General features: G+C 38.3%; 1 protein-coding gene across 5 annotated transcripts in view; it reads left to right on the top strand.

Annotated features, from left to right (window-relative positions):
• UPF3A (UPF3A regulator of nonsense mediated mRNA decay) overlaps positions 1–8,890 on the top strand; it is a 30,288-nt gene extending 21,398 nt beyond the window's left edge. For 2 of the 5 annotated variants that reach the window (XM_026794054.2, XM_026794055.2), the window contains 3 exons: positions 584–738; positions 3,846–4,140; positions 7,403–8,890. In XM_026794054.2, the coding sequence (XP_026649855.2) occupies positions 584–738; positions 3,846–4,140; positions 7,403–7,576 (624 nt within the window). In that variant the 3' untranslated portion in view covers positions 7,577–8,890. The remainder of the gene's footprint in view (positions 1–583; positions 739–3,845; positions 4,141–7,402) is intronic. The other 3 variants (XM_074535906.1, XM_074535905.1, XM_074535907.1) reach the window with 3 other exon arrangements.
• Positions 8,891–13,364: the final 4,474 nt, after the last annotated feature.

The raw sequence follows: 13,364 nt of genomic DNA, 5'->3' as shown, positions 1-13,364 counted from the left end.
TCCTAATCTTCAAGGTGAAACTGCAATGACTTCTCTTCTGCTAATATCACAAGTTTTTCCCCATCTGTATTTGTGTCAGGATGTACTAAGCACCTACTTCTACATGCCTGTCTATCTCAATTCATGTGACAGATGTTTTATATAATATTTCAAGGAGTGAAGTATTAATCCTGCTCTCTTTGTAGTATTGTAGAGGTTCTGCTTCTTATTTTATGGGCAATGACATTGAGCTCTGTTACATGATTTCTAAGAAACCACAGACCATAATAATGTCTTTATGTTTATAACTCAGGAGAGAAGAGTAGGTAAGTGCTCTGAGAAGAATAGGTAAGTGCTTTCTCCAGTATTCTCCATGTATTTGAAAGTGTGAAGTTGAAGGCCTAATAAGGACTGTCACTCCTTAGCAAATGTAAACCACCCTTTTAAAATCACCTTAAATTTCATGCTTTGTAAAATATATTCCTAGCATGTAAATAAGGTATCTCCAATCTTAGCAAGTTACTGATATATTTAGTACTTATTAAAATGCCTGTACAATAGAGGAGAAGAATTTTGCACCACAATATAAACAAATATCTCTTAGCTTCTCAAGAAGCCTGAAAAAGGAGATGAACTGGCCAGTGAAAAGCACAAAGGTGAAGAAGCTGACATTGAGGAAAATAAATGGGATAAATCACCTGGATCTGGGAGTATAAAATCCAAATCTTTGGAGAGTTCACTAAAAGAAATTAAGGAAAAGTAAGTAAAATTTACCTTTTAGTCTTTAATTTAGATCTTAAATGCTTTCATCACAAGGCTTATATTTAAGTGGTGCATTGACAAGATGTTCTGTCACCAAAGAACCAATTTCATTCTGTGTGTGAACAAATCTCTTCCTGTTGTTTTGGTAAAAGGTGTTTTGTAACAATTTACTGACCTGGTGGCAGTATTAGTGGATACAATTTGTCATTGGTGAAATGCTATGAAATCCCTGATTGGAAGGATTTCTGCATGAAATCTCAAGTCATTCAAGTCATTTTGTTGTTATTTCACCTGTTCCCCATCAAGAGCTCAGGTAAGGCTCTCCTTCCATTACTCATGTTGAAGACTAAATTGTCCACAATGCCATACTTTTCCTTCACATGTGGGTTGGCTGCAATAAACATATAAATGTTTAGGTGAGTGGGACAATGGCAAAATCGTGAAGGTGTGAATGAAAGCCTTATGATAGATACGTGCAGTAGGCTGTCTCTATCTCCTGCTGCATTTTGTGTTACATTTGCAGTGGAAAAAACAAAAGGCATAGCTCTGTTCTATTACTGCTGTAGCCTGGAAATGACTCATCTTACAAGTGTTTTCAGCAGTTGGTTCTCTTTCTTGTCCATTGGCACATGAGTCCCATCGCAAGCAGGATCTACCCATAAGATATGCAAGATAAATAATGAAGAAAAATATGTATGTTCTGAATGTTCCTGAAAAATTTCATGTCCTTAAACTCTGAAATTTAAAATATTCAGCAACTTCTTTATTGATGGTCTTCAAGAAAGGAAGCAGAACAGGCTCAGCAGAAACACTTGCAGGGGCAAATCAGTTGTCTGCTACTCATAGAATCTTTCAGGTTGGAATGAACCTTTAAGATCATTATGTCCAATTGTTAACCCAGCACTGCCAAGCTGCCATTATAAACTGTGTCCTTAAGTGCCATGTCTACATGTCTTTTAAATACCTCCAGGGATGCTGACCCCGACCCCACTGGCTTTTTATGGATTACTTCCCTGGCTTTTTATGGATTAAACTTTCGGTGGTGCCATGTAACATTGTTTACTATTGATCCTGTAAGTTTAATAAGACATTCATGTAGATTTTGCTCATGTAAAACAGAATCTGTTTGGCTGCACCAGTACAGTAGGCATTACCTTGTCATTACCTTGTGTTTCCAAGTGCTGATTTCATCTTGATTTTTAGTGGGTAGGTAGCAAGCTATGAGCTATTTCAGCTGGACTGAGATTTAAAAACTACTTTGTCACTGACTCAGAAATTGGTAATAAGCTATAACTGCCAGCTCTACCTGCAGGAGACTGAATTTCCTGTTTGAAACCATGTCAAAGGCTTGGTAGCAAAAGCTTCCTACCACAAATCAAAATCTCAGTAGGTGCTTAAGTTACGTGGTCAAATGTGAATTTGAAACTGCATCAAACAGAAGTGTGCTTCCATTCCCTTTACTTCTATTCATTTCTGCTTTCTCTGACTGTGTAACTTTGTCTTCTGCTATACTCTGAAATTGCTTACCCTGCCATTTCCACTCTTGCCTGCCTGTTCACTGTGACTGAATTTTAGGAATCTGCTTTGACCACTCTTGGAACAGGAGTTTGTATCCCTGTCCCCTGCCTGCCTTCAGACACAGCACTTCCTCCCCAACAGTAACAGACAAGGGAACTGACAAGTATCAGGCAATACTGCAGCCACAAATTGAGAGAGTCTTTCTGGCTTTTTGGAAGGTCTTGCCCTGAGCCTTGCTAGGACTTGGAGTTAGCTTCTGGAATAGCATATTAAACATGAAGCAAAGCAATTTCCAGCCACATACCCCTTTAGTTAACATGTATTTTATGTAAATGTATCCATGCTACAGGTACAGGGTCAGTGTAACTGTGGTTGGTTCAGGTGTCTGTGACAGCTGGGATGTTGCTTCCACTTGGTGAATGTGTTATGCTGATACAAGCTCTGTCTTGTGAAATGCTGAATAATAGCCTCCCATTCAGGTTCTGCTCTGACTTTCAGCTCCTCCTGAGATGGGGACCCTTTTTTGGCAGCCCCACTAATGCCCAAGTTGGCATTGACAGATGCTACCAATTTTCACATTTCTGTTATATGAAAAAGAAGTTTATATATAGATACACTTTTGTCTTAAATAATTGTAAATGAGAAGCATATCGCTATTTGACCAACACACCATTGAAAAATCTCATTCCTCTCTGATTCTATCTGCAGTTTCCCAAAATATGAAGAGACTATCAAAAGTAACTTGCTGTTTCAATTTTAAGTATTTATACATATGTAATGAAAAGAAACTGCCTATATTTGTTCCTTTTGAAGTTCAATCTATTTTGTAATCTTTCTTCATTATTTGCAGTCTGGCCGTATGAGAGAAACACCCATTTGCTAAACTGGAACAATGAAGTGAATAAGAGCTGAGAATTTTATCAGACAGGCAGCAAAATATTGCCAATAGTCTTTATATATAAACAATTTACAGCATAGCAGAAATGAAATATCATGTTGTGGTAAGGTAATGGTCTTTGCTGAAATAAAATTGCAAAGGGAGGCTAGATTGTTTGGACACACGATAAACAAAAGCCTGGAACAGAACTATTCCACAAATGTCTTCTGCAAGTTATGATATCAGTAAATAAGTTTTGTTATGCAGAGACATAACATTTACAAGTTCATACATGATACCTGCACAATTCCTTCAGATCCTGAATGTTCCTGTTCGAGGGAATACATCCATGCTTGACTCACCTCAACACCAGGCTACAAGAGCTAATAGTGCAGCATGTGTTTATGTGAAGGGTATTGGGGAACTATTGATAGGATTTCAGACGGGTAGAAGGTGAAGCATGGGCCTTCCACAACAGTTGCACAAAAGCTTGGTAAAGCTTGTCTGCAATTCTCAACCAAATGCATGGGTGGACATACATGGGAGAGACATTCAGCATTTAACCCTTTGTAATGAGAAGAAAACAACCTTGATATATAATTTATCTACACATTCCTGAAGTCAAAGGAAGGCTTTGACTTTTGTCTTTCTGTAGCTCCTTTTCACTGTTAACTGCTTGGATTTTCTTTCTCTTCATACATACTCATAGGTCACAAAATGATAGTGACAAAGAGCAAAGAGATTTGGAGAGAAGATTTCGAGAAAAAGAACCTGAAAGACAAAGGTATCGATTGGATGATGGCAGAAAGCATAGAACTCACTATGAGTTTGACAAGTTTATGAGAAGGAATGAAGAAGAGCTGAAATGGGGGAAAGGATACAACCAAGACAGAGGAAAGAAAGGGAACTACAACTACAGCTTCACTGTGGAGGCAGTAGACAAACTGGGTAAAGAGGACAAGTGTGATGACATGGCATCCAAAAAGGAGCGCATAAGAAATAAGGTTCTTTTATTCATTTAGGATAATCTTTCATTAGTTAATATGGTTCAAGATCACAGGTTTTAAATTCTGCAAATTCAGCATAAAGATGCTTTTTCAAAAGAATTCTTTATCTCATTTTCAGTAAAACCCAGATTCGTTTCTGGGTTGTTGTCAAAGGACAACAAGCAGTTAAAATAATTTAAGGTTACAGGCTCATTCATATTCACAATACATAGAAGACTTTCTATCTTCATTTCAACCCTGTCATTTGAAGAATACTATTCTTGGAAGCCTTACATTTTATAAGTATATTAAAAATCATTACACTTCTGATCTGTAATGAAATTTAAAAACTGTGGCATGTTAGTATTTTAAAAACATACTTCCATTACTCTCATAAAATAATTATATTATGGATTTGCCAGGCATTGCTTGGCAGAGCAACAATAAGGACTTAAATGAATAGCTAATTCAGAGAGTACGAACGTATGGATTCTTCAGTATTACATACCTGCCAGTATGAAAAGGCTGTCATTTCATCAAGATAAATTTAACCCCATAGCTGTTGTCAGGGAAAGAGCAGATGCAAAACCAGTGTGAGCAGAGCCTGTCTCATAGTGTGCAGAGCTGTCCCCTATTATCTCCCAGAGATCCGGGTATTGTTTTTCTCAGGCTGGCTGATTTCACAGATGTGCCAGAGTCTTTTCAGGATGCGGCTCTCCTTGTCAGCCCCTTTCTCTCTCTCTCTTGATCCTAGATTTTCCACAAAAGATGACCAAAACACTGTTAGCATAGAAATTTATTCTGCATGTGAAACTCTTCTTTCAAAGCAAGTGACTGATCTGTACTGTGGGCTAAGGCTGACAAGAGTAAACTGGTCACATGCAGAGTGAGTCTGCATGGAGTGTGCAGGGAACAAGTTCAGGTGGGCTCACTGTGCATGCCAAGGAAGTCATCTTGTGCCAACACAGAAAGCCTGGTGTGCCCTGAGTTTTTTTTTATGCAGAGATCAGCTGGGCAGGATTACTAAGATTTATCTGCATTTACACATTAGCCATTTCCTCATCAGTAGCTCTACATTTTTCTGTAGAATAGTCAGATTAATGACTACAGTCACTATAATGACTCATGCTGTCATTCTAGTGCAAGAGTTCTATTGTCATAACATTGCAAGGGTTCCATATTGCTAGAGTTTTGTACCTCCTTGATGTTTCCTGTAGGCAGCCCCTCTAGGCACTGCCTCTTCCTTATCCCCACAACAGCCACATGACTCCAGTTCCCCTCAACCACCCAACCCACTCTTTTATAGCACTCTTCTGATTGGCTACAGCTGCAGCCTGTTAACATCAGGCCTGCTCCTAATCCTTAATAATTGGCTCAGCTGCAACTCTTTAGGGGGTAAGATTACTTTCTACCCTACCTTTATTTATTTATGTTCTATCCCCTTACAAGTTCAGAAACAGGAAGATGGGAGGTTGTTTTTTTTTTTTTATTTTCCTCATTCTTGCCATGCTCTTCTTGAAATCTGTCAAAATAATCTCTAGCCTTGGAACTAGATGGTGAGTGCAGGGGGCTTTTTATTTCTTTGCATCACATTTCTGGTACCTTGTTGAGTCCCTGGATTAGTCCACACTTAAGACTAAAATACTGGATTTTTTCCCTAAAAAAATAAGCATCCATCAGTAAGGCATGTTGCAGTGTGGTGATTTTTTTTCCTTAGAGTATTTATCACACATGTGATTAGGGGCTCAGTTTTACAACTTAGGTATAGCATTGACAGTGCCAATACAAATTTTTAGTCAGAGATGGAACCGCTTTCTGAAGTTCATAGGAATTAATTAGAAAATGGGAAATTTCCAGTGTAAGTAATGTGATAGCTTTTATACAAACCACAGGCTACAAAGGCTGTGGTAGGAAAAGTCATTTGGACCCTTTATCTTAAACTTTCTAAAGGGCACTGCTGGGGGATCTACTTTTATGCAGCTGTTTGGGATCTAGAAAGGTGTGTTATGCATTTCATACCACACTGCAGAGCACTAACGTGTCATAAGGCTCCATAGTGAATCTTGACATCTGGTCTAAAGAGAAGGAGAAAAAAAACCAGGTGGATCAAAAAAGATGAAAGTAAAAGAAAAGAAAAGGGGAAATGCATATTGGGAGTAAGAAAAAGAATGAAAGAACAAAAATCAATTATTACTTAAAAGTTACTTATTATTACTTATTATATTACTTATACATTTCATGATGAAGGCAATTGAAAATTGGTATAGTTTGATGTAGGACAGTTTCAGTGTTCTGCCACTGTCTTTAAGTAGGCTGCTGGCTGTTTACTGAACTTAATGCAAGACTGATCAAAAAGCTTGGGTATTGGTGAGCTTTCGGTTGCTTCATAACATTATGTGAAAGTAAAAAACCCTTATCAGGAAAAGACTTCTTAGGCAGAGTTTCTAACTGGTGTGTTTTACTAATGAAATTTCAAAAATAAAGAGTGCTCTGAATAGCATCAGCATTTTCAGGTTTGAGGCGTCTTTTCCATGTAAACTGGTTCCTTCTTCCATTTTCTCAGGATCAGAGCATGTGTATGATTGGGTCACTCACAGAGCCTGCACATGCTCAAATTGTGCTTACTTTGTTTATTATCAGTACATAAATTCCCCTGCTCTCATACTCAGGATGGAAGGCAAGATAAAGTGGAGCAAAAACGGTGCTATTTCATTCTGATGTGTATAATTCAAATGTGCATTGCATGTTTAAATTCTGGTAAGGATTGGGTAATGATTGATGATCAGTTGAAGATAATTTTCTAGCTGCTACCTGCTGAGCTGTTGTTTGGTCTGTCTCGGATTTTTATGCTTATATGTAATGTGTGACATTTCATCTGCAGAGTTGCAAGTGCACAGGCTATTGTTCTTCTCAGCTGATGTTAGTGAAGGTAGCAACATTTCTTTTGTTTTCCCTATAAAGAACATCTTTGATAATTGTCTGCAGTATTTCTTCTTGTTTATGTCAAATGTATCATAGGATCTTTAATTTTTGCAGCATTTTTCATTTTTTCAAAACGTTTGGCTCCCAAGAATAGTGTTATAAACCACACATACTGAATACTAGATGCTGAATACCCAGTCAATTTTCATTACATGCCATTTTTTTCCTGGTTCTTATAAAATGTAAAGTAACTTAACACAAAATCTACTTTCTTCATAAAGATTCAAAACTTTAAAATTCCACATATGTGTCCCACATGGGTTTCTCAGAGCATTAACCATTATCTCTTTCCTTCTAGGATCGTCCAGCCATGCAGTTGTACCAGCCAGGAGCTCGCATCCGAACACATATGGGACCTACAAGTAAAACCTATGACTGCAGTGGGAAACCCTTTGAAGATGCTCTTGATAAAAAGTATGAGGCAGATAATTCAGCTGGAGCTAGTTCTGAAAAGACTGAAGAAACAGAATAAAACAGTCTAGGGGAAAAGTCTTGTGAAAAGGAATGAATTTCAGATTCAGCATCATCACAAAAATCCATTGGGCTGTTTCAGAACTTCACAGGCAATTGCATCAACAAAATAATAGCTCTGCCTCTTACTTTCTGTAAAATAAAGGGAAAGTGACTGGAGATATGTAGAATATCTTACAGCAAAGGAATATTGTTACTTTTTTACAAAAAGCAGCTCAAGCACTCTTTGCCTAATTTAAAAGCAGTTAAAATATTTTATTAGATTTACCTTGAAACAGAAAACCCTCTAACAATTTTGAGGGAGTATTTATATAAGACTTTAGAGAAGCTATGTCTGCTTCTTGAGTCTAAAGAAATGAGATGTAAATTTGCATCAGTTTGAAATCTGAGGCACTTTACATGTATTTGGTGCGTGACATGAGAGTCCACAGGACCCCTTCCTGCAAATGCCAGGGGTGGGGGCTGCTGCAGGGTGTTGCAGATGGACTCAGTGGGACCAGCCCTGGGACAAAGCTCTGGAGCCAGTGGTGTTTGCAGGATGAGGCCCACAGTTTGCACAGTTGTGAGGAATGTCCAGTGGTATCTGTACCTCATGGTGTTTACATTGGTTTTCAATTAACTGTAGTGTCAGATAAGTGTTAGTAAAGCTACAAGTATGTTGTTGGAGAGTTTGTCTTTTTCTGAGCCACTTTTGCCTTTTATGTTTTAATAGATTCCTTGTGCTTAAACTAGAAGACAGCTAATGCAAACATCAGCACATTAACAATAAATCTGTTTTTAATTAATTAGCTGTTTTTTATCGTTCTGACACTGACTTTTGGACAAAAAAAGTGGTTGTACAGTGATGACTTTTTATATGCTAATGTTTCATATAAGTTGCAGTAACAGGATTTGGAAAATGTAAAATACATGAGCATTCTGCAGTTTTGTTTGTTAAAAAATTAAACACACATGAATGTCAATTGCAAACTGCCATTTTGTAAGATCCAGGCCAAATTCTGCCCTCTAAGGTAGGCACATATACGTGTGTGTGTGGGGAGGTGTTGTGTCTTCTGTTGGTTTCAATGATAGATGTATGTTTATGAAAGGGCAGGATATGTTAATTTGTCTTTCATGGCTGAAAATTTCTCAGCTGTCTAAAACTGAGACCTGCTTTGTCATTGAAGTTAAATAGTAAGATATTATTTTTACATCCTCTCTGAACATTTTATTATTGAGCATAACATCTAATTGTCCTAGACTGAAAATTATTTATTGTATTTTGCCAGATATTAAGCATTAAATAGAATAAAAGCAGAAAAGATTTTGACTATGATTTTGAGATGTGATACTGTGCTATTTTTTTTCATCTATTACTCCAGAAAAAAATAAGTAAGATGTTATTTTACTCCTTTGCATGCTTCAGAAGCAGATAAAAATACAGTTGAGAAGAATTTTAGCATCAGGCTACATAAGTCAGCTACCAACTAAAATTACTTCAAGATTAAGTAAAACTGCTGCTAGAGAATCATCTGGATTTAGCTCCATCTCAAGTTTATCTCGTTTGCCAAGTTTATCCTGACTGCAGGACAAAGGATTTTGTCGTGGTATCGTGGCTGAACACCGGAAGGGCAGGCTTTTCCCTCAGTGAAAAGTCCCAGCTTGATCCAAGGAAACTCATCAGGGAAATTCTGCTGTAGAGCTGGGATCTTCACCAGATGAGGGTCTGCTCAAAAGCATCTCCCACCTTTTTGGATGCCCTGTGGTGACTGGAGCAGGGGGTGTGTTTCACCTGGGAGAGGAATGGGCAGGACACAGGAGCTGTGATTTTGCACACGCTCACAACTCAACTTTGATATCTTTTGGCTTTTGGGCTTCTTCACTTGCACCTGAGTTCCTTGGTTATGAGTACCTCTTGATATTATAGAGAACTAACACAGGAAATTTGCAGTATTTTTCCATTTGGATCTTCTTATTCAAACCTCATCTCAGTAAAAACTCTCAGTGCTTAAACAGTTGTGTCCATCAGATTAAGATGGAGATTCAGGTCAAGACAGAAATTCCTGTAGCTTTTTGACAAATTTTTGTGTTCTTGTGAATCCAGGCTCCTGCCCAAAGGAGCAGAGACAGAGAACCTGTCCTTTGACTTAGGTATTCACATGGAAGGAATATTCAGGACATCCAGATTTGGATGTGGAGAGTGCATTAGTCAACATCTGCACACAGCTGCAGCCTGAGCTGCATCCCAAGCTGCCTGATGACTTGGCAGTGACACTCTAGGAACCCCTGGGACAACCTGTCTTATGCAGCAGGTACTGGCATCTATTCTTGCCACACCTGAGAAGGGCACTAGGAAGCACTGGCCACCATCAGCAGGATCTGAGCATTGCGATGGCCAACTACACCTGCCACAAGTAGCTCAGGAGAGACAAGAACAGCACGGCAGCCCCAGGAGCCCAGGGAGCATGGGAATGGTGTCTGCAGGCTCTCTGCTACAGTGGGGCCCCTCCTAAAACAGAGAAAACACCATCACTGAGCTTCCCCTTGCTGCACCCATGGTCATCTTGGGCAGTCCAGCAAGACAACCTGTGCCTGTGGGAACAGGAATCAGGTTTGGGATGGGAGCTTGTGCAGCCATATCTGCAGGGAAGACTGCTTGCTGGAATTGAGCATGTACCTCATGGGAAAGCTGCAAAGTACAATGGCTAAAGCAGCAAAATACATTTCCAAGTCCCTTCTCCAATGTCTCCTGCACAGGAATGCAGCAGGGCCTGACCTTGCTTCCCTTGCTGGAGGAGCTGCCACCTGCTCTGTGCTCACTTGTTCTTTTATGCTTCTCCCGATGACATCAAATAAATGCAGGCTTGCTGCCTGCCTTTGTGCAAACTCATCGTGGCGTGAGAGCTTCATTGCCACAATAGTAACTTTGTTTTGCAAATTCAGCCTAGCTGAAAGAAGAGACAGCATCCCCACAGAATGGGAATTGTGTCTGGTTACATCACAGCTGACTTCAGTGCCATCTGTTTTCTTGCTTTTAAAATATAATGTTCTACATATAGAGAGCTTCACCAAATTTCTGTTGCCTGGTTTCTCATTGAATTCCAAGGTCATTGACATTTAGGAAGATGGAAATCACTCTGTTTGTCAAATGGAGATTGGGCTCCATTCTATCATGATCTATTGTGTTACTGGAAACTGATGTGGAATGTAAATATTCAGTAAAAATCCCTGCATTTGTGCTTGTTGCAGCTTGAAAGAGAAGCTTATTCAACTCCAAACACTCTGCTGACAACTTTGCATTCAGTTTATAAATACATTCTGTTGCTTCTTTTAATTTAAAACCAAATGGCTGAAAGTTGTTTTTGGAGAGTCTTTGGAGGTCTATCCACGGTTAAGCCAACACTGCTCTTCATACTGAAGGCAGTTTCTTTGCTGGCATTTATTTGCAGTATTACAACTGAACAGCCCAAACAAAAGACTGAAATACAAACGTGACAAAACCCACTCACTGGGCACAAAATAATATTGAACATCAGAATAAAATATGCCTAAAAAGAAAAATGGAGTAGTACTTCCCTCCCCCAACCTGATGGAATGTTGAAAATCTGTGGAAAATTACTTGTGAGTTGGTGGTGTTGTTTGAGTATTATATGATGAGAGGAGAGACTTAAAATTCTCAAGTTACTTATTTATAACTGTTTCATTAGAAAGAAAAAATATCTGAAACAAATGGGAAACCAGAATCTTGACTGATAATTTCTAAGTGACTTAAAGGCATTCACTCTGTTTTCTGTACCTCCTCTTGAGCTTTTCATTGAAGTTCTTGATGACTGAAAATGTCATCTTACCAAGTGCTGGTTTCCTTCTTAGCAGTTAAACCCTCTCCCAAACTTCTTCATTGTTACATAACTAAAAAAAAATATTTTCCAGATATATTTTGTGATTTACATTTCATTAGGCTATACCTGATCTCCTGAATATGCCCCATTTGCACATCCCATCTCTAATTACGTAAATTCTATCAGAGGTTCATTATTGTCACATAAATATTACAGTATTTTGATTCAAATTGACACAAACACACAAGACATTGGGCTGCAGTGTTCTTTGTGCAATTCCAATTAACAGTCTGGATTATTAAAAAAAATTAAAAATCTCCAACACACTCCAAAAAGGTAAAGATTAGCAAAAATGGCACATGGACTCATGGTCCATGCAAGATCCATAAATGGCTCCCAGCACATGCAGAAGGGAGGAGACACAAAACAGGCAGAAACAGATGATTCTTTTTCCCCTTCTCTTTGAAAATGTTGATATAGTCTAGAATCAAATATGAAGATTTTGCATAGAAGTTTAGAGGGGGTGGGCGGGGGCTGGGTCTTTTAGAGTATTGGCGTTTTAGTTTTTTTTCTTTTGCCAGGATCTCAGTTGCCAACCGTAGTGAACAGATTGAAAAGTAATTCTGAAAGGCTGCAGCTGGCCAGACAGGGGGGTTGGCTTTAGATTGTCCACAGCATGGAGGACATGGCCTGTTGCTACTGATCTGTGCCCAGGTGTGTGTGTTGTGCTGCTCCCTGTATCTGGCTGTGCAGAAACACAGACAGTCCTGCTGGATGAAACTGAAGGGAAGCTCCACCTCACCTTTTTCTTAACAATAAACTTGAGTATGGGCACCAATATATGACATTACCTGCTGGAAGTTCTTGCACAGTTTTGACAGCTGTTGAAGGTCATCAGCATCCAGAAACAAGAGTATGTGTACAGTCATGTTCTCAGGCATTCAGTCAAGAAAATCATGATATTGAAATGGAAGCACTTTCAGGGCTGAATAGGCTCAGTCTTATTTCCTTAATCTTTAACAGCATCCTGAGATACAAAGATTAGTTGCTTGTCTATTTGAAACTTTTAAGTTTCTAAATTAGGGATAAAATAACAAGGAGGAAAACATTTGGGAATATGTTACATAAGGTAAAAATATTTTCGGGGGTATTTAGATGTATCTCCAATGAATTGTGAGCTCTCCATAGCTACAGTGTTAGGTAACATTTGTTGCTCTATTTGTTACAGTTACTAATGCATAATAAGAAAAAGGCCATTTCAGAAAATAATTTAGAGGCCTAAGGGAAGGAATTGAATGAAAAAATAGCTGTCTTGGATGATTGAACTCCATGCCTTCAAAAGCCTGCTGGCGTTTTTACTGAGAGACTTCATAAGTGAATATGGTAATTTTTTACATGTTGCTTATAAAAAAAAAATAGAACTGCAAACTATATTCAAGTGTTTTTTACAATAATATTAACTGAAAGGGGGGGAGACTTATGAAACTTTAGCATGATTTCATAAATCAAATTTAATCCCTGGATGTAAATGAAAAAAAGTTCTAAACAAGTTAGAAAAGAAAGTTTAACCATACAGTAAAAAAAGTCTATTAAAAAAAAGTTATTCACTGCAGTTGCTTGAGATGTGTTCTTTACCTATGCTCTGTAATTGCTAATTCAGCAAAAAATCTCTGTGGGATTTCTTTACCTCCTTTGAGAAAACTTCTTCACTAGGTTGAAAGGCAATCCTCCAAGTACTCAAAATCACTTACAGGTAACAATAGCATGGAAAAAATTTACTTAGTCTGACTAAGAAGAAACCTAATAAATGGGGTACACCTGGTTTATCTGGAATTTAATTAAGTGTTTGATTCCATTCTCAGTGGAAATTATCCTATTAACTACAGTAGCTGGAAATTAATTTTAAAACTGTAAGATGAGTGAAAGCACTGGCAAATCAGAAAGAGATGAAAAGCTCAGGATCAAGTGAAA

The sequence above is a fragment of the Zonotrichia albicollis genome, chromosome 2 (genome assembly GCF_047830755.1).
Source record: "Zonotrichia albicollis isolate bZonAlb1 chromosome 2, bZonAlb1.hap1, whole genome shotgun sequence".
NCBI classification, from domain to species: Eukaryota; Metazoa; Chordata; class Aves; order Passeriformes; family Passerellidae; genus Zonotrichia; species Zonotrichia albicollis.
This window is presented reverse-complemented; position numbering and strand designations above follow the sequence as displayed.